This window comes from Neophocaena asiaeorientalis, unplaced genomic scaffold (genome assembly GCF_003031525.2).
Source record: "Neophocaena asiaeorientalis asiaeorientalis breed wild unplaced genomic scaffold, Neophocaena_asiaeorientalis_V1.1 scaffold6, whole genome shotgun sequence".
Lineage (NCBI taxonomy): Eukaryota > Metazoa > Chordata > Mammalia > Artiodactyla > Phocoenidae > Neophocaena > Neophocaena asiaeorientalis.
Genome location: NW_020174424.1, coordinates 2,013,716 through 2,040,481, shown reverse-complemented (window position 1 = coordinate 2,040,481; position 26,766 = coordinate 2,013,716). Strand labels below are relative to the sequence as shown.

Sequence of the window (26,766 nt, the reverse complement as noted above, 5' to 3'; positions counted from 1 at the left end):
TCTCAAGGGGTGTTTGGACATGTATGTCACAGGGACAGGGGATGGGCACTACTGGCATTCCGCCTGTCAGGGGCCAGGGACGCTAGACATCCTGCTTTGCCCACGGCAGTTGAATAATTATCCCATCCTACCTGCCCATCACGTCCTGTCAGGAACCCCTGAGAAGCGTGGTTTTATTTATAATGCGCTTCAGTGCCGATGAACCATCGGGTTTTAGGTCGAGGAGGTGCTCAGTGAAAAAGAAGTGATGTGGAAGAGATGGGGAAAGGGGAGGAAGGCAGGTAGCTAGTGTTTAAACAAAATGCGTGAGGAATAGCTCAGTTAGGAAAGGTGGAAATGTGACCTCCCACTTCTCAGAATTGAGAGGCTGCTCTGGTAGTGCATCTTATTATTCTGCCGGCTTTGGATCCCTGAAAAGGCACTTTAAAAATTATTAAGCAAATATTTCAGCAGTCTCTGAGATCCTCTGTCTCTCGAGGTCTGGCTGAATTCCTCATGCTGGATGCTCAGACACACGCATTCAACTTGGAGAGAACAGGACACTAGGAGGCCTTGGGTGGCACCTGCGGAAACTGTTGGCCATTTGCCGTGCATTGGAGCTGCTTTGGATCGGGCCTGGGGCAACTGGAGGGGCTGCAGGGTGAGCCCTATCCCTGCCAGAGCCTCTTGGTGAACCACCCACCGGCCTGTTCACTGAGCTCATGCTCTGGGCAGGGTTCTGAGGAGCCCAAGCCCTTCTCATGGCCAAAGTCTATATCCTCATTCGGATTTGCATCCACCCAGAGCGACTTTTAGTTTTAATATAGTTACTGGCACTAGAGATTTCTAAGCTTTCTCACTCTCAGCCCATTTGATCATGTCACTCTGTTCTTGGCATTCAAGGCCCTTTCTTCCCCATCTCCCCAGCGTGGTTGTCCCCCACTTTAGAAGAGGTTCCCTGCACTTGGGCCGTGGAGGCCTGCTTATTCCCCCCTCACCCATGCTGGGCCTCCCTGAAGTTGTTTGGGCCCTTGCACAAAGCATGGTCCCTCCTTCACCACCCCCCCGCCCCCGCCAAGTCCTGCTCTTTCACACAGGCCCAGTGCAGTCTTATTCTCCTTCATGAAGCCTCTCTCTTTGCATCATCTTGTGGTATTCATTTTTTTCTCCCTGAGACCAATTGGTTCTTATTACCTCTGCTGCTTATTTGGAACGAAATCATCTACTGTCATAAGGCACAACTTTGGAGTCATACTACCTAGGTGTGAATCCCTGCTTCTCCACCTACCAGTTGTGAGATTTGGTCAAGCCTCAGTTTTCTCGTCTATGAAATGGGGCTATTAGTACCATCTCATAGGATTGTTGTGAGGATAAGTGAGATAATCTATGGGAAACACTTAAAATACTGCTGGCAATTAATAAATTCTGGGTGATTGAAAGCTGTCATTTGTTTTGTGGGATGGGGGTTGAGGAATAGAGCACAGGCTCTGAAATCACACAGGCCCTGGGTCTGAATCAAAGTTTGACATTTTCTGCATCTGTGGGAATTTGATTAATGCCCTTGAGATTCAAGTTCCCCTTCTATTAAATAAACATAAATCTCACTTCACATATTTCTAAGAGGATCCAATAGATATGTATAGGGACTTCCCTGGTGGTGCAGTGGTTAAGAATCCACCTGCCAATGCAGGGGACATGGGTTCGAGCCCTGGTCTGGGAAGATCCCACATGTCGCAGAGCAACTAAGCCTGTGCTCCACAACTACTGAGCCCGCGTGCCACAACTACTGAAGCCCATGCGCCTAGAGCCCGTGCTCCACAACAAGAGAAGCCACCGCAATGAGAAGCCCACGCACCGCAATGAAGAGTAGCCCCAGTTCTCCACAACTAGAGAGAGCCCATGTACAGCAACAAAGACCCAACACAGACAAAAATAAATAAAATTAAATCTCTAAAAAAAAAATGGATGTGTATAAAGCTTTTTATATTGTCCAACACATAGTAGGTGCTCAACAAGTAGCAGCTATTGTTGTTACATGGCTATTTAATTTATAATGCATAAGTAACTTTTGTCCCCAATAAATTTGTAAGTTCTGTTAAAACAAAGGATCATATCTTATTCTTTGTTTCTTCCACAAGCCTTGAACAAAGTTTTCCACACAGTGGGTATGATTTTTTTTCGTGTGTGGCTTTATTGAATCTGACATCATATTCTTTTGGTCCTTTTTTTTAAAAAAATTTCATTTAAGTGATGTGTGTACATGATCACACATCAGCTGGCTTGGCTTGTGGGTTTCCCTCAAAGTCTTTGACTTCTTGAAATGTCCTCTCAATATCAATATTGTTTTCCTCTATCAAAACATCAGGGCTCTGAAACAATTTGGAAAAAGCAGTCAACTCAGTTGTTTGTAAACTGGATTAAAAAAAAAAGAATAATTCTGGCCACCTAGTTGGCGAACTGTTCTGAAAACCAGGCAGCTAAAACGTTGTACAGAAAGAGTAGCAGGCTGGTTTGCTGTACCCGTCTTGTTTCAGTTCCATCAGTTGAGTTGGTGGCTCTTCCACCGGTTGACATTAGGCAGGGCAGGGTCTCCAGACAGTTTGTTACCCTTGGCTGTCATGGCTGCAGTGTCAAGTTTGGAAATTGGCAAGTGACTTTAAATCTTCAAAAGGGGACTGGCCTTGTTGGTGTGGACAAGGTGTGAGAATTGTAGTAAACCATCACCCAGTTTATAAACATCACAAGTATGTCTGTCAATACCAAGGGAATAAAAACAAAGTACCGAAAAAGTGAAGTAAAAATTATGGGTGAATTAAGGAATGTATTTCTTTGAGTTCAGTGGAGGTAAGACTATTAAAGTGCCACTCGGTGCTACATGTTTTTAAAAAGAGCACATGGGCCTCCTCAGGTAGACCAAAAGTGTCTGGAAAGACCAGCACATGTTAGAGGATCTAGCCGGAAAGTAGGATTTGCCACAGAAATTACCTTACTCTGTTAACTTTGGACAATGTTCCATTGGCCACGACTTGCCTTTTTCTTCTAATAAGAGAATTCATGAGAGGAAAAAGAAACTCTTATAAGGAAAGGGCAAAAGAATGAAACATTACGGGGCTTCCCTGGTGGTGCGGCGGTTAAGAATCCGCCTGCCAATGTAGGGGACACGGGTTCGAGCCCTGGTCCGGGAAGATCCCACATGCCACGGAGCAGCTAAGCCTGTGCGCCACAACTACTGAGCCTGTGCCATAGAGCCTGCGTGCCACAACTACTGAAGCCTGCGTGCCTAGAGCCTGTGCTCTGCAACAGGAGAAGCTACTGCAATAGGCCCACGCACCGCAATGAAGAGTGGCCCCCAGCGCAGCAACGAAGAGCCAGTGCAGCCAAAAATAAAACAAAATAAATAAATTTAAAAAAATTCAAAAAAGAATGAAACATTAGTATGACTCAATATTTTTCTCTTTTTAAAACTTTTAGGGCTTCCCTGGTGGCGTAAAAAAAAAAAAAAAAAAAAAAAAGAATTTAAAACTTTTAGATATTCCTCCTATTTCAAATTATACCAGGTTTCATTTTTCTTTCTATAGATTTAAGATAGTAAACTCCAATTAAAAGACTCATTGTTTGCCTTGATGGTTTTATGAATCTCTGATACGTAATTTTACAAAGAGAAATCTTCATTACCTGGTGAATACGTGTTTACTGTCCCACATGTGCCTAGCACTGTGCCAGAGTTTGTAAAGGATACAGAAGTGGTGCTCTCAATTCCGTGCTGTGCCCCTTCTGGAAAAACAAACTTCTTCCCTCCTCTAGGCATTATCTGTTACTCCAGTATCTTATCTTAACACATTCTTAGTCCAACACTTAAACCAGGAAGCTTGGGCTATGGCTATTTATGAAGAAAGGATTACTCTTGTTTTTCTCCAGCTTGGGGCACTATAACGTTGAAAAACAAGTTTATCCCTATGTCTATTGTAATTTTTCTTGAAGAGATTGAAACACTTTTTTTGATTTCCCTGCATTGCTTTTTTTTCTTTTTCTTTTCCAGCATTGCTTTTTCTAAAAAAATTTTATTGAAATGTAGTTGTTTTACAGTGTTGTGTTAATTTCTACTGTACAGCAAAGTGATTCAGTTATACATATGTATACCTTCTTTTTCATATTCTTTTCCATTATGTTTATCACAAGATATTTCATATAGTTCCCTGTGCTATGCAGTGAGAACTTGTTTTCCATTCTCTGTAGAATAGTTTGCATCTGCTAACCCCAAACTCCCAATACATCCCTCCCCCACACCCCTCCCTCCTTGCATTGCTTTTGATTGTTGCAAACTTTCCTTTGTTTTTATGTGTAATGTTTGTTGCTAAGTAGACTACTCTTCTCCAATTGTATTGTATGAGCATATGGTGTGGTGTGGATTCCAGACCAGTCCAGTTAATGAATCCAGTGAATGTTGATAGCAACTTTGGAAAATAATCAAATTTTTACATTCATTTTTTCGGTGGAATTTTTTTTTTTTTTTGCTGGTTTGAAGAGAACATAGAGCACTGGTAGCCAGTACAGCACAGATGCTGGACCAAAACTGTCAGATCCAGATCTTGCTTTGCACATGTTTGCTATTTGATCTTGGGCAAGTTACTGAATTGCTCTGTGTCTCAGTTTCTTTATTTGTAAAATATGCATAATAATGACATCTATCTTGTAGGGTTGTTATGAAGGTTAAATGACAAAGTTTACAAAAAGTTTACAAAGTACTTAGAATGGTGCATACCATTTAAGTACCACACAAATAGTTTTTTCATCTTTGCACCATCTATTTTGATTTTGGGGAAAGGCAGGGCCAGCCTGGGAAAGTAGGGTGTCCCTTTGGTTCTAATGGTTCCTTGTCAATGACTGCCTGGTTCTTAATGATAGGTTTTTATTTCAGTGTGGATTATGATGTTTTCCTCTTTGGTTTTTACTAGAGGGAGACTGTTTTAAAGTTATAAAAGATTGTTTGCAAAATTACCTCTTGGTTAAAAATGGATTGGTTGAATATGGATGTTTAGAGAGCATTTGTTGAAAGAAGTGTTAAATTTTGCTCTATTTAGATTTTTTTCTTTCATAAACTATGTTTAGCTCCAAAGTATGAAATTCCCCCACTCCCACCTTCTTTGGACTTCAAATTATTAAACAATGAAGTATAGATAATATGTAGTAACCTTTGGAGGGGTTATGAGTAAAGGCTACTTATTAAAAAATAACCTCTCAGGGCTTCCCTGGTGGCGCAGTGGTTGAGAGTCCGCCTGACGATGCAGGGGACACGGGTTCGTGTCCCGGTCCGGGAAGATCCCACATGCCACGGAGCAGCTGGGCCCGTGAGCCATGGCCGCTGAGCCTGTGCGTCCGGAGACTGTGCAAAAAAAACTCTCAGAAGATAAAGTGCATACAAACCAGTTGAAATCAGGGGCAGCTGAAATTGTTATCAAGCTTGATCTAGACCTTTTCACTAACAGTGTGTGTTGTTTTAAATTTATTTTTGCCTGTTTTGGAACTTTATTATTATTTTTGTTTGATTTCTATTTTATTATTGTTAAAAAATGTATTTTATATTGGGGAATAGTTGATTTACAATGTTGTGTTAGGTGTACAGCAAAGTGATTGTGTTATATATCTACATATATCTATTCTTTTTCAGATGCTTTCCCCATATAGTTTATTACAAAGAATGGAATAGAGTTCCCTGTGCTATACTAGCAGTTTGTTTTTCAACAACACATATTTCCTTTGTAATAGAATGGATGACAGTCTTCTGACACTAGTGGAGCATTCGGTTGATTACTAAGATGCCACCCAGCAAATGATAGAGTATCCATTTGTTCTTCTGCAGAGATGTTTCCAAACAATAGTCATTTGGGAGTTATAACAGGCATGGAAGTTAATATTGAAAAGATGAACTTGACAAATGAATTACCATGGATCTGTTGATAAGTTGAGTGAATTGGGCTTGATATATTACTTTAGATAACTGAGTATTTGGGAGGTCAAATGTGAAAAATACTAACTAGAAAGAGTTACATAATTGTAAAACTTCCCCTATCAGTTTAAATTTTTTTTTTTTTAATGTGTGATTTTTTTTTTTCCCTATAATGCCAGCTGCTGGGCTTAGCATTGGGAATTTTTTTAAAAAATAAATTCATTTATTTATTTTTGGCTGCATTGGGTCTTTGTTGCCGCGAACAGCGGCTACTCTTCGTTGCGGTGAGCAGGCTTCTCTTGTGGAGCACGGGCTCTAGGCGCACGGGCTTCAATAGTTGTGGCACATGGGCTCAGTAGTTGTGGCTTGCGGGCTCTAGAGCGCAGGCTTAGTAGTTGTGGCGCACGGGCTTAGTTGCTCTGCGGCATGTGGGATCTTCCCGGACCGGGGCACGAACCCGCGTCCCCTGCCTCAGTCAGGTGGATTCTTAACCACTGAGCCACCAGGGAAGCCCTAATGTGTGATTTTTAAATAATTGACTTTGAAGTGCTTAAAAAATGACTTTTGGGTATCTATTTTGTGTTCTTTTCATGATGTGCTTAACTTCATATTTTAGCAAAAACAAACTCAAAATTTGACTTGTAATAAAAATTGCTTAAGAAATGAAAAAAGAAAAAAAACCAAATAAGCAAAAATGTTGCTTAAGAAATAACACTAATTCTACATGCATTTGAAAACAGGCAGTATATTGTTCTGAGAATTTGCTTCAGTATGCTCAGTTTCTAAGTGTATGATTTTTCCAGCAAGAGGAAACTCTTTGTAGGTAGACTGACCTTTAGATTGTTATAATTTTTCAACCAGAAATTATGAGATACTAAGGGAAACAAATGTACTGAATTTACAAATGTATTATGTTGGATTTCTAACAATAGACCTAATTGATAAAAGTGATTTAATATATGTTGTGTTAATAGCTAAACCTCCAAAGCCTCTAATCTCTCATGGAAATATTGCTTTGTAGAACAAAATCCAATGAGAAGTTCTGGGATTCCAGAGTGAATTTGTACATTCCTTAGGGGCATTTTTGCAAGGGAGGTTGTTGTGTTTTAAAGGTAGTTGATAAGAGACCTGCACCACCAACCCCAGACCTGCACCACCAACCACCATCATGCATTAGTCTATAGAAGGTATTTGGGTGTACGTATTCCTGTACCACTCGGTACCACCATTTAGCCAAGGAAAGTTTCTGACCATTTGCAGCATACATTATAAATCAGTATGTCACTACCAGACAATCAGATTTGAACATTCCATGAACAAAGTAGCCTATATCCCCTAGGAATAGATCACTTAACTGTGTTTATGTCATGCTCATGATAGGCCTGCATTTACACAAGACAGGATAGCACATTGTTTATTTATTTTAGGAGTAGGTAATTGATCTGTATATTTACTTAATTTCAGTTTAATTAGTCAAACACTGAAATGGGTAATTTAGCATGATTGCTTAAATACATGGGGAAAGTATAATTATTCTTCCAACCCCCCGAATTATTCCTCTACCACCATGGGTTTGTGAAAGAATAATTTTGAGTCTTCTCCACGTTGGGCTGGTGTTGGCTGCTCTCTTAAAAATAAAATTCATACTTGGCACATAATGTATGGGGAGGTTGCTGGTCAGATATTTGGGGAAACTCAGAGGATCGCTAACTGCCAAATTAGTCCCCTGGGGAGAACTAGGAAAACTGCAGGATATACTGGTTGAATTAAATGAACTTGTTTAAGTTATATTCACTTTCTGGTATCACTAGGGGATATCACTGCCACTTGGAAGTGTGGCTAGTTTGTTGCCAAGTTTGTGCACTCTGATTGGCTGCAGAGATTTTTGTTTGTTTATTTTTGGCCTCTGCTGGTTGGCAGAGAAGAGCCGTACCTGGCATCTTACAAATAAGTTACAACCAAAAAGCCATAATATTGGTCTTGTATCTAAGAATGAAGAACCATAAATTGATGTATATGATTTAGTAATAAAAAGGCACTTAAAAAGACTGTACGGTGGCAAACTGAAAAAAGCACAGTCCCACAAATGAAAAGTTACTCATGATGGTATCAGAGATAACCACCCTTAACTTTCTGGCCTTTTCTGTGCTTTTTTTCTGCTATATATGACTCTGTTACAGGTAAAATTTGGCGTCCTTGTCTTTGTTATAATGTGTAATGAAATATTACAAATATTTCTCCAAATCATTTAGAAGTTCTTCATAACTATTTTAATGAGTTCCTAATATGATATATATAGATATAAGAAAATTTATTCATTTTCATATTATTGGACATTTACGAGGTTTGCAATTTCCTTTATTATAAATTATGCTATGATGAAAACCTCTACACATAAATCTTTAATTCTCTGCTTAGTTCCTTAAGGGGAAAAAAAAATTACCTAGAAGTAAAAGTATTAAGTTAAAGAATAAGCACTTTTAAAAAGCAGGATACCTTTTGTCAAATTGCTTTCCAGATTGGTTACCTCAAGGTGCACTCTAGTCAGCTGTGTGTGAAAATGACTTTCCTGCAGACCCTGACACAGAATATAATCATAAAAATGTTTTCCTAATTGTATAAATAATTTACATTCTTTGATTACTAATTAGTTGAATAATTTTTTGTTTTCATCAAAAATGTGTATTTTTTTGAAATATCTGTGTGGGTAACTTTTCAAACTGGCTTTCTCTTGCTTGTGGGATTACAGAATGTCACAGTGATGAGTTTCAGTGCCAACCTGGGCTTTGTATCATTGCGTCCTGGCGGTGTGATGGGACCAGAGACTGCGCGAATGGCTCGGATGAAATTGGCTGCCGTAAGTGAAGAGCGGTGGGGCTAAGCTCTGTTCTGAGTAGCAGAAGTGCTTCATGGTCATTTCAGCTGTAACAAAGAGAAAGAGTTGTGCCTTTAGTAGTAGATTGGACTGAGCTCCAATCTTTTGAGATAGAGAACTGGTGGCATTAAGAATTCAGTCCCTTTTGATCACGAGGTTCAATTCACATCAATTTCTATCTTACTCTTATCCCATGACCTTGGTATGGAACCAACTTTCTGAGCTGTTTTCTGAAGCCTATAAATGATTATTTCAGATTATTCAGTCTGCAAATTTTGTGCACTAAGAAGAACAAAAAAATAATGTTGTCTGTACTGCTATGATTTGTAATTCAAGGAAGGGTCTGTTTTTATAAAAAGGAGGTAGTAGAACTTGTGTGCATTACTATCAAGAGGTCACAGAAGGGGCTAGTGTGGTTTATGTTTTTTAAATAATAGTTAAAAACGTGATAATATTATAAACCCCCAATTTAACTCTTTAATTTAGAGAAGAATTATAAAATCACTTTCATATATTTCTTCATTTAGTTCTCTCAACAATATTCTGAGGCAGGTTTCAGATGAGGAAACTGAGGCACAGAGAAGCTAAATTATTTATTAAAGGCTTCCCAGTTGGTGCACTAATCCCAACCCTTATGTCCATTGCTCTCCCACCTTGCCATAGGTGATCCATCACACTACTGCAATTTCATTCATTCTGACAGGTGAACAGGCAAGGGTTATCATCCAAAACCCAAGAAAGGAGGCGAAAATTTGTTTTGAATCGTTGGCCGTCCTGTGGCACAACAGGACAAACTTTGGTGTATTGTTTGGATGACGATGCATTTGAAAATGGGAGAAGTGTGGGGATTAGGTCCTATAAGGTGCTTCTCAAACTTTCATACAGAAATGGATCACATGGGGAGCTTGTTAAAGTGTAGGGCTTAATTCCACATGTTTGAGGTGGGACCTGAGATTCTGCATTTCTGCAAGCTCCCAGGTAATGCTGATGCTGCTAGTCTGGAAACCACACTTTGAGTAAGGGAGTAGTTCTATTTGTAGAGATATGATCAAGTGCTATCTATTTGCCTCCTCTGGGGCTTACTGAGTTCATTTTAGGTTAAACACTAGGAGCAGAAAGTCAGGAACAGTGTGTTCTGAGATAAAGGGATAATTGAGCAGTCATACCCACAATTTATCAATGTCCCATAACGATGATGATAAAAACATACCAATGACAATCACTCGCAACTTATTTACATGGTACTTTCACATATGTTACTCTACTTATTTTTTTTTAACATCTTTATTGGAGTATAATTGCTTTACAATGGTGTGTTAGTTTCTGCTGTACAACAAAGTGAATCAGCTATACATATACATATATCACCATATCCCCTCCCTCTTGCGTCTCCCTCCCACCCTCCCTATCCCACCCCTCTAGGTGGGCACAAAGCACCGAGCTGATCTCCCCGTGCCATGCAACTGCTTCCCACTAGCTATGTATTTTACATTTGGTAGTGTATATATGTCCATGCCACTATCTCACTTCGTCCCAGCTTACCCTTCCCCCTTCCCGTGTCCTCAAGTCCGTTCTCTACATCTGCATCTTTATTCCTGTCCTGCCCCTAGATTCATCAGAACCATTTTTTTTTTTTTAGATTCCATATATATGTGTTAGCATATGGTATTTGATTTTCTCTTTCTGACTTACTTCACTCTGTACGACAGACTCTAGGTCCATCCACCTCAGTACAAGTAACTCAATTTCGTTTCATTTTATGGCTGAGTAATATTCCATTCTACTTTTTTTTATAGCACACCGTGAGAAAAATATAGTCCCCATTTTATGATACATACATTGCAATTCAGAGAACCTGCTGAAGATTGTAAAGCAAGAAAACTGTGGAAATAATAAATTATTTGATTTTGGGTCTTGTTTTCCAAATCTCATGGATTTTACAATTTATCATGATGTTTTACTATTAGTTATTACAAAACACTTCAAATAATTTAATAATGATAAACTCATGGTTGATTTTATTGAAATTAAAAATTTAATATTTTTTTGGTCATAACTTCATATGAATGTGTGTTTGGGCTGTTTGTTTTCTTCTCTGTATTGCTTTGGATCATCATTTTGTTGTGATGCCATTGCTGAGATTACTTGACAGTGAACACTGGTTAAAGTCCACAGGCTCTAAGGTTTTTTATATTTGCTATCAAATATATTGAGCAGGAGTTGACATACTTCTTTTGAAACGAGCATCGTTTGTTGGTATAATAGGGTGGATGTTAGACATAATGAGTTTTTTTCCGGTTTATTTTAGCTCACCCTACTTGCCGTTCCAACCAGTTCCTGTGTCAGAGTGAGGAGCTATGCATCCCTGTCCACTGGGTGTGTGACGAGGAAGAAGATTGTATCGATGGCTCAGATGAACGGCGGCATTGCCGTAAGTGCTTGTAGAGGAATCTTGTTTTGGCCCTTTGGACACCTTAAATTCCAACCTGTTACAAAGACAAAACACAATGGAATGAATCTTTATAAATGCAGAGTTGGGCCTTGAAGGACAAGGGAACCTGTGCCAGCCGTCTCACTCAGGGGTTGGATGATACTGAAAGTGTGGATGTGCTGAAGAATTATCAATAGAGCCAGTGATTTGGACATGGGATAGATTCCCAGTATTTAACTCAGGTTATGTTATGCTTAAGAAAGAAACAAAACACTTATTGGTATCTGTATGTGGAGGTCTTCATTTGTCTGGTTGGCAGTTGGATGGGTCCACGTGCTCCTGGAGCACACTGTGCAGGCAAAACCTTCCACCCCTTCTGCCCCACTATTAAACTCTCTTCTTTCTCACTGAGTGGAAGTGGAGGTCTGCTGGAGGCACTTCAGTGACGGCTGCTAGAGCCATCGTAGGATGAGCTGGAACCAGAAAGCAAATAGTAGCAAGGAAGAGGACGTTGGCGACTGCTGATTCCTGGACATTGAGGGGGTTCAGGGCAGTAACCTGGAAGAGACACTTCCATTCTGATTTCTTTGGGATGGAACTGGAAAAGAGTGCTTTATTGGGCTTAAACAGTTTTGGACAAGAGCATAATTTTGGGTGAATGTAAGATGGCAACATGTGAGAAAGATGTCTGTCATCTGTAGCATTCCTTTCTTTTAAGGATATTTGTGTAATTTAAAATTATTCTTGTATCAATGGGGATGTTTTTGGCTGCAAAGAGTGAAAAACACAACTCAAAAAAGTTAAGCAAAAAGGGAATTTATTATCTCACCCATAAAGCTTAAACGTAGCATTGTTCCAGAATTGATTGGAAGATAATGGAAAGTCTCAGTTCCTTGGATCAGTGACATCATTGAGTTTTCTTCCACTATTCTGCCCTGCCCTGCCATCTTTTTAGCCTATTGGCTTTTCATGATTGCATGAAAGCTGCAGAAGTCCTGAATTTTACATTCCCATAATTCAAATTTCAATGTCTAGAAGAGAAAACATCACCATCTTTTCCCTGTGTTTTTTTTTTTTTTGTGGTACGCGGGCCTCTCACTGCCGTGGCCTCTCCCGTTGTGGAGCACAGGCTCCGGACGCGCAGGCCCAGCGGCCATGGCTCATGGGCCCAGACGCTCCGCGGCATGTGGGATCTTCCTGGACCGGGACACGAACCAGCGTCCCCTGCATCGGCAGGCGGACTCTCAACCACTGCGCCACCAGGGAAGCCCTTCCCTGTGTTTTTATAAGACACAAGAAAAAAACAACAACAAAAAAACCCCAAACTAAAACCTTTTAACGAGTCTAAGTTGGACTGAGGTGGAAATTGGAGAGAAGATACAAGGCTGTAATGAACCACCTCAGGCTCTTGACCTCAGTTGTCCTCTGGAAAAGTCCAGCTCTGATCACTGTGTAGCATTCACCTTTAAACTTCCCCACATTCTGTTTCATTAAATGCACATCCCACAAATCATGGACATCTATCATCACTGTGTGTTGGTTTTGAGATAGCCAAGATCCTGTTGGCATTTTCACATGGACATTGTCTGCAAAGATCAAAGAAGAAACAGATATTTTTGATGGCTACATCATGTGGGAACTTGTTTGTTAGGTGACTAGCAGTGGAGGTGCTGTGGGCTTCAGTAGGTTCTGGATGTATTTATAAAAAATTAGAATTAAGTCCAGGAATTTTGAGTCCAGCAATGGGAGTATGAACTCTCTTCAGTCGAGCCACTAGAAACCTTCTTTTGAGAAAGATAATGGAAATTCTCAATACTTATGAGTTTGACTTTGGTGTAAAGGTAAAATGTAGACTGTATAATTAAACAATCTGTTAGGGCTTGTCAGTGCTGGTCATGAGGTCTGCCAGCAACAAAGAGATGGTGATCTTTGGGACAGAGTAGTTCAGGGGAAACCAGCAAACTATGTAGGTCTGTGGAGGGTGGTGGTGGTGACAAATGGCAGTCCTGAGGAGGGCACAGACAGGAGCTAGTCAAGGCCAGATAGGAGCACAGCATATCTACATCAGGTCCAGTTACGTGCATCCGGATCTGAGGTGGAGTGGCAAAAAGGGAGGGAGGTGGGGGACAGTAGTTCAGAAGGACTGAAAGGAGGAAGGAAAAGTACCAGGCATAGTAGGGAGCAGGGAGAAATCCTTGTTTCTAGGAAATCTGTTCTGGGCTCTGATATTTCTGGCTGGCCTCTCAGAGGTCCTAGAGGAAAAGGGTGACCTAGTAGGTACTCAGTGCTAGATTGTGAAGCTCTGGAGAGCAGTGACTATGCTTTATTCAGTTTGTATCCCTAAGGCTTGGTATTCTGTCTAGCGGATAGTAGGTTCTTGATAAGTGGACACTGAATGAATGAATGATGGGTTATTTATCTTTTGGCTAGATATGCCATTTGGTTCCATTTTCCCTTGCTCCCCACACGGAGTAGGAAGAAAGCTGAGCTGTAGATTGTGATGCAATGTGTGGTGGATGACTCCTTGATAATAATACTACATAGAGGGGATGGGAACTACCAAGGGCAACTGCTTGGGGAGACTGGAAATAACTTTACAGCAATAATTTATGAGCAATGTTCCATACTATTTTAAATGAGTATGGATTTTATAAGGTAACTCTTGCATTTTAAATTATTTTTTTATTAGATCATCTTTTCCCCAAATGCTTCTCTCTTATGTGGACAATTAAAAAGTCCCATCATAATTCCTGCCTCAGGGCTTCCCTGGTGGCACAGTGGTTAAGAATCTGCCTGCCGATGCAGGGGACACGGGTTCGAGCCCTGGTCTGGGAAGATCCCACATGCTGCGGAGCAACTAAGCCCGTGCGCCACAACTCGTGAGCCTGCGCTCTAGAGCCCATGAACCACAAACACTTAAGCCCTTGTGCAACAACTACTGAAGCCCGTGTGCGTAGAGCCCATGCTCCGCAGCAAGAGAAGCCACCCCAGTGAGAAACCCACGCACCACAATGAAGAGTAGCCCCCTCGCCGCAACTAGAGAAAGCCCACGTGCAGCAACGAAGACCCAATGCAGCCAAAAATAAATAAATTAAAATAAATAAATTAAAAAAAAATTCCTGTCTCAGACTCACAGAATAGAATTCACATGATGCTTGGAATACTGATTCATTTGATTTTGTCTGTTTTATCCAGAGGCAAATTTGATAAACTACTGGTGCTCTGCTCTCACCTACCCTAATCACCCTAAGATAAAATCAAGCTAGCTTAAATTTATGTTTATGAAATTGACAGGTATTCAATGTAGAAAGCTTATATAGTAGAGAAAACTCTAAAGAAAAAAAAATCACCCATTCCTAATACTCAGAGATAAACACTGTTTACTCTTTGGCATGTTTCCTTCTTGTTTAAACAAGGATTTCAATGAGGGGGACCTTACTGATCCTTGATTAATACCTATACCTGCAAAATTCTTATTTCATTCATCCTTTTTACTGTATAGGTTTTCAAGCTATATTGTATTCTCAACACATGTTGATAATATAATTGTCTACACTCACAACCTTGAATGTTGATATGATTCTGGGCATTTTGATAGTATCCTGATAATAACACTTTTGCTTTCACATTGTAAGATGTCTACCTTAGAGTAGCTGGGTTAATGTTACTGTCATATTTGTTAGTTGGTCTGTGTTTTTCAGTAATTACAAAGTAATATTTTTTTCCTTTCACAGCTGGGAGAACATGCTCAAGCCATCAGTTTACGTGTGACAACGGGGAATGTATCCCAGCAGAATTCAGATGTGACCATTCCACAGACTGCTTGGATGGAACTGATGAGAAAAACTGCCGTGAGTCCCTTACAGTCTTTGCACTGTATTTGGTTTCACCTTTGTCCCTTTGGCATTTTAATCAATTTGTTGATGGACAGAAATGCCTACAATATGCCTCTTGTTATTGAAATCTCTTGGCAGATTCTTGTGTGGATTAGAGGTGATGTTCTGGTAGGAGTCTATTTTTAGCAAGACATTCTGAGTCTGTCCTGCCTTAGCACTTCAAGTTTCTGTACGTCTTGAAGTAAGAAACTTTTAACTTTAACACAGAATCACAAAAAGTCAATGAGTACAAAATCCAGTTTGGTCAAGTTTAACTTTTAGTACGTTACCATGGTAAACTTCTGGGTCAAATGTCTCAGTTTTTCTGCTCTTATGGACTCAGTGTTTTCCAGATTACCTTTGGGAATGTGTTACATTTTGAAAATGGCTATCTGTGTAATGGAAGAATACTATATCAATTTGTAACTGATCACCACAAGATAAAGCATACAAATCACAGTATTCTATGTATAATGTTTAAATATGACCATAAGCAAAATAAGAAAGTGCAATCACTTCTTACAAATGAGTAAAGAGTAATCTGCCTCTCTTGAGGTTTATATAGAATTGTTAGAATACAAGAATATACTAATTATTCTGCTGTGTCCGTCCTCTGGTCCATCTAACTCTGTCTTTAGTCTCAGACATACCCATTTTCTCTCAAAAGCGCTTATAGGTCTATCATTTATGAATTTACCCAGAGCTTCTTTGAGTTTTTATATATCTTTCCCTGGCATTCTTTCTGGCATACTGCATTTCAGACTTCAAGGAGTTATTTTAATATTCTAGTATTCTAATAATCGGTGGATAGATTTTGTGTACCTTAGAAACATTGATCATAAACTTCTTGGTTATTATGCTTCCAACTAAAGATTTAGGTTTTAGTCTCTTCTCATGGGACAACTCCTTTATTGTTTGATCATTTTGATAGGATTTTAGTTCTTGACTATTTCTAAATTCCTTCCTTTGGTATATTGTATGCTTAATGAAAGAGCCATCTTGCTACACTTCCCAACATGGTGCCATGCCGAGGGTGGGAGCTAACATAAACTGGTTATGAGCAAAGTGTTCCTATTTACTGTAGTGTTCAAATTGTGCTCTTAATGGAAGAAACACTCGTATGTGTGTCCAGATTCACGCTGCAGCCTCACTGTCATCACACAGTACATTAAAACAAAACAAAAAACTTCTCCAATGCTTTCTTCTCTTGTATGTTATTTTCCTTTGAGAGGAGTCTGTGCTATTTGTCTTTGTGTTTCCATTTCCTAGCAGAATTTCTGGTATAGTTCTGTTGTAATTTCTAACTTACATGTTTTCTTTTGAAAGAGATTGTGTTGCCTCTAGGTTGGGTCTTCTTTAACTTTGGAAAAGTTATGGAGAATTTAGACTTGGTACTGGCAGTTTTAGAGATGGTAGTGTGTGTCTGGATGTCACAGATAGCAAGTCCAGAGTCAAGGACTCCCCTTTGAGTACTTTGTAAAGCAAACAATAAATTCTTTATTGTGGCAAGTGAAGAAAATATTTTTGATTAATAATAGAGACAAATCATACATTATATTTTGCAGTATTGTGTAAACTTCAAAGCGTTATGTAAATTCCAGTGGCTATTGTTATTAGACCCCTCACTGAGGACATTAGGGCCAGTATTATAATACTGTCTTACGAACAAGGTAACTGAACCAGCAAAGGATGGAGTGGCTTGTTCAGGGTTAAATGGTGTGTGGCAGAGCTAGAGCTCAGCTCGTCCTCTGGTCCAAGTCTGATGATTACTGTTCATGAAGGACTTTATTTACAGAAGGAGGAAGTCCTACCTTGTGCAAGAACAGAACCAGAGGCCTGTGCCACCAGCCAACAGTCTGTGTCTTTATCCCTTATTTACAAGTGGATAAAAATGAGTGCTTTATTGCAAATGCAATGGTACTGCAGGAAATGCTATTTTAGGGAAAATAAAAGGCAGCCAAAACAGACTGTTTGGATTTATTCCATGTGAACACCCTGCAGCCAAGTCTCAAGTCACCAATACAGCTGCCTCATGACTTTGCCGACGGACCTTCTGGAAAAAAGCTGGCGGGGTACAATCATTCAAGCAGCTCTTATAGAAAGGAATGAAGGAAAGGAAGTGAGCTTTGTAAAATATCTGGGCAGGAATCCTTAATCAAGATTTTGTTCATTTTTTTAAGTACATACAAGTAATTGTTGAACCAGAGTTAAACCTCATTGTTTCTGGAATCATACAAGTCATGAATCCTTCAGGGTTCATGGCCCTAAAGTGAATCTCACACATGTAAGGAGGTTTTACAATGAGGTATTTTTTCCTATTTCTCTCTACCTCATTTATTTATTGCTATGTGTTCTGTAAGGAAGAGTGTAAAAAAAAAAAAAAACAAATCAGAGGAAATTAAAAAAGAATCCTCATACTTCCTTGTTAGTGCTTTGATCTCCTGGCCACAGCCAGATTTGTACAGGAAGGAAATGAATGACCTGGATCAAAGTCTTTAAAAAGTGCCAGTACTGGGGGGAGGATTTGCCTCATTTTATTTTCCGTCTTTGTTTGGAGCTCTTGTGGGAAATGGAAAAGGGGAGTGTCACTCCCAGGGCATCAATCACTATCATATTCAATTTTTTTTTTTTTAATTGGAGTATAGTTGCTTTACAATGGTGTGTTAGTTTCTGCTGTACAGCGAAGTGAATCAGCCATACGTATACATATATCCCCTCCCTCCTGGATTTCCTTCCCACCTAGGTCACCACAGAGCACCGAGTAGAATTCCTGGTGCTATACAGTAGGTTCTCACTAGTTATCTGTTTTATACATAGTAGTGTATATATATCAATTGCAATCTCCCAATTCATCCCACCTTCCCTCTCCCCGCTTGGTGTCCATACGTTTGTTCTCTGCATCTGTGTCTCTACTTCTGCTTTGCAAATCGTTTCATCTGTACCATTTTTCTAGATTCCACATATACGCATTAATCAGTACTACAAAGTAGGTGTGAGGACCATCTCCACTTTACAGAGATCAAGAGGTAAGGGTAGACGAACCAGGATATTAACCTAGGTCCAAACCCTATGCCCATGCTCTTGGAATACTTTACTTTTGTGTAAGAAGTTTACAGAGCATTTTTGCCTACAGGTTACTTAGCTATTTTATTATTAAAATGATTGTTGAAAGCTTTTTATTATGGAAGGTTTTAAACATAATCAAAAGCAGAGTGATTACATCAACTCATAGCTAATTTTGTCTTACCTATATCTCTTCTCTCCATTATTTTGAAGCAGTTCTCAGATATCATGTAAGTTTGTCTTTTAAGTAATTCAGTATCTATATTGCTAAAATATAAGGACTGAAACATTACAGTATCATGATCACACCTAAAAGTTAATAACTGTTCTTTAAAGTAATCAGAAATCCATTCAGTTTTAAAAATTCTTCAATTGGCTTATTATTTTTTTACAGTGTCATTTAAATAAAAATCCAAAGAAAATCTATATGTTGGAGTTAGCAAGTGACTTGTTCTGGAGTTTCCCATAGTCTGGGTTTTGCTCATTGCACCCACCCTCTGATATCCTTCAACATGTTCTTCTGTCCCCTGTATTTCCTAGAAATTGGTAGCGAGATCTAGAGTAAGGTTTTTCCATCTCAGAAATAATGACATTTGGGTCCAAATCATTCTTTATTGTGGGGAGCTGTCCTGTGCATTGTAGAATAGCTATCAGTATCCTTGGCCTCTGTCCACTAGAAGCCAGCAGCACCTCCCAGTTGTGATGGCCAAAAATGTCTCTAGACAGTGTCAAATGTCCTCTTGGAGCAGAATTCCCCTCCCCTGCTCCAGTTGAAAATAGCACTAGTCTAGAGGCTTGAACACATGCAAGGTTTCGTGTGTGTGTGTGTGTGTGTGTGTATAAGGGCAACAACACTTTGTATATAAAGGTATGTATTTCCATCAGGAGGCACCTAATGTCTAACTGCCCCTTTGTGATATTAGCAGCCATTGATAATCATGCTAAGATACATTTAGTCCTAGAGGTACTTAGCTATTTTAAATGTCGCTTCAGATATATAGCAACTGTTTAATTAGTTGTTTTAAATTACAATGTTCCCACATAATGGAGGATTAAGTGAGGCTTAGACAGAAAACCTTTTTGTGAGACATGACACTTTGTTCTGTTGTTTTTGGAGTCTTGATGAATAGGAAAATTACTTTTGGACAAACTTAGAATCAGTTTATGAATATGGCTTTAATTTGTCTATTTCTCAGAAATAAGATTGTCTATAGGAATGGGTCTTCTAGGCACTAGAAACCACTTAAATATAGTGGAGGATGTTGGAAAACTGCCAAGAAGGACTTATTTCTTTTCCCCAAATATTTGAAAGGATCAGGAAGCTTGACTCTGTAGTTCATAGTCCCGCCTGTCAGATCAGACCCCTAGGATATAGTTCTTACCCTTTCAAGCTTCTAAGATCAAGGTCTTGAGCTCCAAGACAGAGCACCTTGTGTCCATTCCAAGCACTCCTTTTACATAACAATGAATGGTGTGTAAGGGTCCACTCAGGGAAGCAGGGAGAAGGGAGGGAAAAGAATGGGTGAGATGGCAAGAAAGGCAAGGGTATTAATGTCCCAATAAAAAGATTATCCTTGAAATAAATAGTTTCGTATCATATTTGGTCTTTTTGTCTGCTGTGTTCCTGTATGCATAAGGCATAAGATATTTTTGGTTATTCTACTGTTTGAGAACTTTCTGAAAAAATATATATGTGTGTGTGTGTGTGTGTGTGTGTGTGTGTGTGTGTGTGTGTACAGCTGTGAAACAGGTAAAAGTTCATTTTTCCTAAGTTATTTTGCTCTTCAGTCTGGCCGTCTGTAAAATGGCACCTGCTATTAAACAGTTTGTCAATTATTACTATTTTTTAAGGAACAGAGAGTTGAAACTGCCATCCATTTTGCTTTTAATGGGATTAGCATCAAGGAAAACCCAGTCACTCAGAGTCTAAGATAAACATCGGAACAATGCAGCAATTATGGGTCATTCAATTAATAATGTTGCACTGACTTTCCGTTGCTCAAAAATAGTGTAATTTTTTCTTAGCTAAGTAAACAGATTATTTCATCTTTATCAAGTACCGTATTAGCATGCTTTTGGTGTGAGTAAAACTATTGCTAATTATCATTGGTTTGCAGCACTTCTCTTTTGTTACTTAGGAATGCCAAAGAAAGGGTCAAATCCTTGTTACAATGAAGGCTTTCTTGCCGGTAATCAGCAGTATTTGGTCTGCCTGCCACGGGGGCGGCTTCGTCTCTGAAGTTTTATTTCTACTGACTTTCTGTTCTTTAGAATTTTGTATATCTAACTTTATATTTCTAACTGTTGAAACTCCGACTGGGGGCATAACTGGGAGGGAGTGAAGAGGAGGGATAAGTCATTCTTTGGACAGTGATGCCTGGTGACGGACATGTTCATCAAACTCAGCCCTTGCTCAGCACCTTGCTCTTACTATTCTCTCTACTCGACGTGAGAAGGAAGAAGCAGACTGACCACATCTTACATATCACATCACAGCCGGACCTTTTTTTTTTTTTTAGCAGTTTGAGATAGGATTCAGAGCCCTGAAACCTTGAGGAAAGAGAAAAATCTCTTATTTAGTCTTCATCTTACAAGCACATTATAAATATCTCCCATCTTTTAAAAGACCCTAAGATCCCTCTCAGCTGTTACCCTACTTCTCTGCTCCCTTTTACAGCAAAGTTACATAGAATTGTCTTTAATCGCTGTCTATCTCCATTTCCTCTCCTTCTTTCTTTCTTGAACGCATTGAAAACAGTCCATCTCCAAATCTCCCAAAAACATTCTTGTCAGTGTCACCAGTGACCTCCATGTTGATAACCCTAATAGTTCTTGTTCAAACATCACCTTATCAGAGAGCTACTCCTCCTCACTGTTACTCTTTCTCATTTATTTTAATGTCTGTCCTTCCACCCTCCTAAATAGAATGTAAGTTCCATGAGAGCAGGGATTTTATGAAGTTCATCATTTTCTGTAGTACTTAGCAGTCCGTTACTATCTGTTGAATGAAATAGTTTTAAAAACCTGTGTTACTTCACTCATAATTTCATTTATAATCTCTTTATCCAGTTCTTAGCACGGTGTCTAGGAAGATGGATTTCAATAAATATATGTTGCATTATTCCCTGGAGCATTTGAGGCACAGTGTTCCATCCTGTGGCTCAGTGACTCCAATGCTAGGGCTCATGTGAGATTTTTATTATTTTTCAAAAAATTAGAACTATGTCAGTCTTAACCTCCTTTGCAGATTTTGGTGATAGTTCTGTGTATGTGAAGAAAGAGGTACTGCAGATCCAAACTCTTCAGAGCAGACCTTTTGGGTGCTTTTTAAACTTAGGTCTGAGATCAGGTCACCATGGATAGAGACCAGATAGGGATTTAGGACTTCAGACCAGGTAGTTCAAAGCGAAGGCGGTAAGGGAAACTATATAAGTTAATGTCTTTCCCTTTTTGGCTTCAGGCTCCTGAAAGCTGCTCAGACTAAACTTGATGTTAGTCCAATTCTAGTAGCCCTTGGGAAAACCATATTTACTTTCTCTTTCCAAGGTACTGAATTGTTATTCACATTTTATAAATATTATGTATATGCTTTTCATTGAAAGGCTCTTCAAATTATTTTTGGAGGGCTTCCGTGGTGGCGCAGTGGTTGAGAGTCCGCCTGCCGATGCAGGGGACGCGGGTTCGTGCCCCGGTCCAGGAAGATCCCACATGCTGCGGAGCGGCTGGGCCCATGAGCCATGGCCGCTGAGCCTGCGCATCCGGAGCCTGTGCTCTGCGCCAGGAGAGGCCACAGCAGTGAGAGGACCGCGTACCGCAAAAAAAAAAAAAAATTATTTTTGGAAAGAGGCAGGAAATGCTTCTCTGTTGTCCTCTTGCATATTACTGCACTCCCTAGATGCTAGTCCGTGATGACAGTCACTTCAGGGACTTGAATTTGACTGACACAGGAGGCGGGGTGGGGGGGGGCGGTCAGAAAGGAATAAGTTGGTCTCCTGCTGCTTTGTGGTCTGTTTTTTTTGGTATGGACTCTCTTGTTTGTCCTGGTACTCTTGGAAAGCTCTGTTTCCTAGCATAGGGTTTCCTGGAATTCTTAGATTTTACCAGATTGAAGTCCTTAGTAGAATATGCCATAATTTGATGAAATTTAGATTTGGCCTGACTTCTCCAGACTTCCCAAAGTGGAATGAGAAACTGAAAGGAAGAAAGAAAAACTTTCCCTTGCGTTGCTTCTTCTCTTTCTTTTCATGCTATCTTTTTAAGATTATTTTCTTTCATTCAATTTCATTCTTCCTCCTGTAATTTTCTCTTCCTATTACTCTGAAGCCTGTAAGTGGTAGCAATACCTATTATAGTGGTTAGGAACAAGCGTAGTGGGGCCAGGTTGCTGAATTGAGTTCAGGTTCTCCAGCTGACCAGTCGTATGACCTTTTTCAAATTGTTTAACCTCTCTGTACCTCAGAGAGGCATGTATGTAAGATCTCTAAAATGGGAACAATAGCGTAACTACCTCATTGGGTTGTTATAAGAACAAAATGAGTTCATACACATTGAGTACTTGAACAGCCTTCTGGCACATAGTTTTCAATACATGTTATTGATGATTATTGTTCTTGCTCATTTAACTTCGTGGATAGTACTTGCAGCTAAGTGCTGGTGGCCAAACTAGTAAACTTTTTCTGGCAAATCATTACTCTGACTGGATTATCCTGCCTTGGAAGCAGACTAACATAAAGTAACTTATAAAGGATGACTTCAAGACCTTGAAAAGTCCCAGGTGTCTGGGCAGGACTTATATCAGTAACTTCTTGTTTTCCTTTTAATCTTGGCTTAAGTGTCATAATATACCTTTAAGAGGCCCTCTCTTTCTTTAGAATCAATTTGTCTTCTTTTTGGCTATTTTGTCAAAATCTGAGAACAGAATGTATTTATAGCCTTCCTGTCAAGATAATAAAGAGTAGTGCCTAATATGTGTGTCTTACCCTGCTGTGAATGATTTCCATTCTGGGAGGCCTACGAGTTTCTTAAACCACATCTTCCTCCTTGATTATGTAAACAGAACTATAGCATGGAAATTTCTTGCTTCAAGCCAAATCATTAGCAGAGAAAACATTAAAAAAGTCTTCAAGCACCAATCTGACATGTATATTTGGAGACAGCTCCCAATTTTGAGGAGCAAACATGGACATGTATCATTTGGAAGTTGGAGAAAGGAAGGGAGAGGGAAAAGGTGGTGTGAATGAGGACGTTCTTTTACACTTAGGTTGCTTCCATGTCCTGGCTATTGTAAATAGAGCTGCAAAACAGTATGGAGCTTCCTTAAAAAACTAAAAATAGAACTACCATACAACCCAGCAATCTCACTACTGAGCATATACCCTGAGAAAACCATAATTCAAAAAGAGTCATGTACCACAATGTTCAATGAGGACGTTCTTGCATTTTCGTATCAGACAAACTTTAGAGGTCTGGGCCTTAGTTAACAGGTGTTTGTCCATCTTTCCATTAAAACAAAACTTAGCAGGATGAGTTTCTCTGGTGTTCTTGTACAGTGTCTCCTCTCTTACTACACTTCCCCTTTACTTGAAGTCCTGTAGGACATTTCAGCTACATGATGGATTTGCTCCTTGGGAAAAAGTTTACAAGGTTAGACTCAGACTCTCCAGGCAAATAAACCAAAAAGTAAGACTTTAGAGATCCCCTATCACAAAGTATTGTGACTTCCTCTTATCTGGGGTAGATTGAAACCCATTAATTAATACTGTTAGCGGTAGAAATCTTTAAAGGAAGTAGAATCTCTTCATTTCTTACTTTGCTTAGTGTACAACTTGGACCTGTTCCCTCTGTGTGGGTATCCAAAGGGGGAAAAACTTTTGGAAACAGTTTCCCAAATCTTTTGTGTATTTTGTGTCCTGGCTCTGTGCAGTCTTTCCTATGGGCATACCCCTCCACTTAATCATACACGGAAGAGACCAGAAGGTGTACAGGGGTTGAGGCAAGCCCTTAGCTGATTGACAGAGATTCATTATCAGCGTGGACGGAGACAAGAAAGCTGTTCATTCTTCATTCCAAGTGTCAAACTGCTGACCTCTAACCATTCCAATACCCTCTCTGATGACATCAAGCTGGCCTTGTTGTTTGTTGGGGGAATGAGCCATGTCAGCAAACTTTTAGTCTTGTTGGTGGATACTGGTTTTCAGTTTTATGGGACTGGTTCTCAAAAAGCAGGACAGGGAGAACAAGAGATCTGCCCAGCATATTTGTCTCAGATCCTTCACATCTACAATAATCACCTGAAATGAAAGACTCACAGTCCAAGCCCAGATAAATTTTCCTCCTGATAGATAACTTCTCTATTGCAAAGAGTTGGGTTTTCTAAGATTTCTTTCCTGCCTGCTCCTCTCTTAAAAGGCTAGATGGCATACTGACCCTAAACGCTATCCGGCACATGGGGGAAAGGAATCGCTTGCTGGACTCAGCTGGCTTCTAGGCATCTCTTGAAGGCAGAATTACTTAACTGAGCTGTGTGACCCTTTGAAGGTGCATCTGCAATGTGCACCATCTCAGTGATGAAAAGACATCAATAACCCTAAACACTAGCTGGTTCTTGGGCTATTAAAAAATAAAATAGGAGCTTCCCTGGTGGCGCAGTGGTTGAGAATCTGCCTGCTAATGCAGGGGACACGGGTTCGAGCCCTGGTCTGGGAAGATCCCATATGCCACGGAGCAACAAGGCCCGTGAGCCACAACTACTGAGCCTGCGCGTCTGGAGCCCGTGCTCCGCAACAAGAGAGGCCGCGATAGTGAGAGGCCCGCGCACCGCGATGAAGAGTGGCCCCCGCTTGCCACAACTAGAGAAAGCCCTCGCACAGAAACGAAGACCCAACACAGACAAAAATAAATGCATAAACAAATGTGGGGTTTAAAAAATAAATGAATAAATAAAATAAAATTCAGAAAAATTAAAAATTTTAATCAGTTATTAAATGCCTTCCATTTTAGTATATGATTGACTACATGTAACTTTGGCAGTTAAAGTATTTAAAGACACTTAACAGACTAGTTTTGAACTTCTGGAGATGAGAATATTTGTGCTTATTCCTTTATTGGGGGACTTCACAAAATGGGACTGTGCTCTCTGGTGTTGGAGACATACCCTTTTCTTACTTAAAAAGAAATCAGAAGAGAATCTGAGAATCATTGTGAAAATAATCTTTAATGAAACGAAGAATGGACCAAGAAAGATATCATACTTGTGAGAGGGAGGCTATTAAAAGATCATAAAAGGCAGACATTCAAACTATTTTTAAAAGCTTTTTTAAGTGATAACTCTAGCAATACCAAGCAATTCTTGAGCACAGTGAGTAATGACCCAGTCCCTGTACTGAGTGATGGGGATTTAAAAATGAGTAAGACAGGATCCTTGATCTCAGAGGGTTTCATGATGTCATGGGGGAGACAGATAATCAACCAACAGGATGAAGCCTACACTTAGGGATCATGAGAGATACATGTTCCAAGTGTGGGGAAGCACAGGGGAGAGACTGACAGTACCTTTTTTCTTCAAGGGACATGCTGATTTTTCCATTGAGATCTCAAAAACCAGAGTTAAGCATCTGGTTAATAGCAGTGAAGTGACCATATGTGCATAATGTGGTAGCAGTTATTCAGGCTTTTCAAAAAGCTTTACTAGACATTGTCTTTTGAGATCCCTGTACCCTGTGAAGGAACCTATCCAAATGTGTGGATGGGGACGTGGTGACACAGAGAGGATGAACAACTTGAGTAAGAGTAAATAGATACTGAGTGGTACCCCAGGTCCCAGGTTTCCTGGCTTCTAGGCCTGTTTTCTTTCTATGACCCTCCAGCCAAAGAACTGGCCCTTCGTTTCCCGAAGCATATGTGTGGCACATTACTTTCCTGGGATGTTATTTGTATTATGTAAACGAAGGTTCCATTTTGAAATAAGTTGAATTTCTTCTCATTCTTCAGCTCAAAGCTCGCAAGTCACTTCAGAGGAGACTTCCCTGGGCTCCCATTCCCTCCTACTATGCATTCTTTTGGCACTCTGTACTTCCCACATTAAGCATGTAATCCAGTTTGTAATTTATTGTTTGTGTCATTCTTAGGTTATCCAGAGAATGTATCTTTTGTTTACCAATGTATGCTTAGCAGTTAGTGTCTAGAGTATAGTAGTCACTCAAGAAGTGATTGCTAAAGCAACATCTTCATTTAAGGTTTGTGTGCTCTTTCTGTTCTTTCAGGATACCCAATATGTGAGCAGAAAACTTGTGCCAATGGAGCCTGCTATAACACCAGTCAGAAGTGTGATGGGGAAACGGATTGCAGAGACGCCTCTGATGAACTCAACTGCAGTAAGTAATATGGTGAAGCTGGTTTATACTGGCCAGTTGTGCACATTTCTTCTCAAGTTTGTGTTCAGTGAATTCATGTTGGTAGCTTGAAGTCAGCCACGGTGGAGTATTTACACCATGGAAATTGGCAGATACTACAGGTGAGACTTTTATGTTCCTGGAGAACTGGTTATTAAACATTTACCAGAGCACTACTGCATAGTAAGAATCTCTCTTTACACTTG

The 26,766-nt window shown here is 39.9% G+C and overlaps 1 protein-coding gene across 4 annotated transcripts in view; it reads left to right on the top strand.

The window, feature by feature from the left end:
* LRP2 (LDL receptor related protein 2) overlaps nucleotides 1–26,766 on the top strand; it is a 190,112-nt gene that overhangs the window by 28,491 nt on the left and 134,855 nt on the right. For all 4 annotated transcript variants that reach the window (XM_024756639.1, XM_024756637.1, XM_024756638.1 and 1 more), the window contains exons 2-5: nucleotides 8,676–8,783; nucleotides 11,110–11,232; nucleotides 14,967–15,083; nucleotides 26,432–26,542. In XM_024756639.1, coding sequence (XP_024612407.1) covers nucleotides 8,676–8,783; nucleotides 11,110–11,232; nucleotides 14,967–15,083; nucleotides 26,432–26,542 — 459 coding nt within the window. The remainder of the gene's footprint in view (nucleotides 1–8,675; nucleotides 8,784–11,109; nucleotides 11,233–14,966; nucleotides 15,084–26,431; nucleotides 26,543–26,766) is intronic.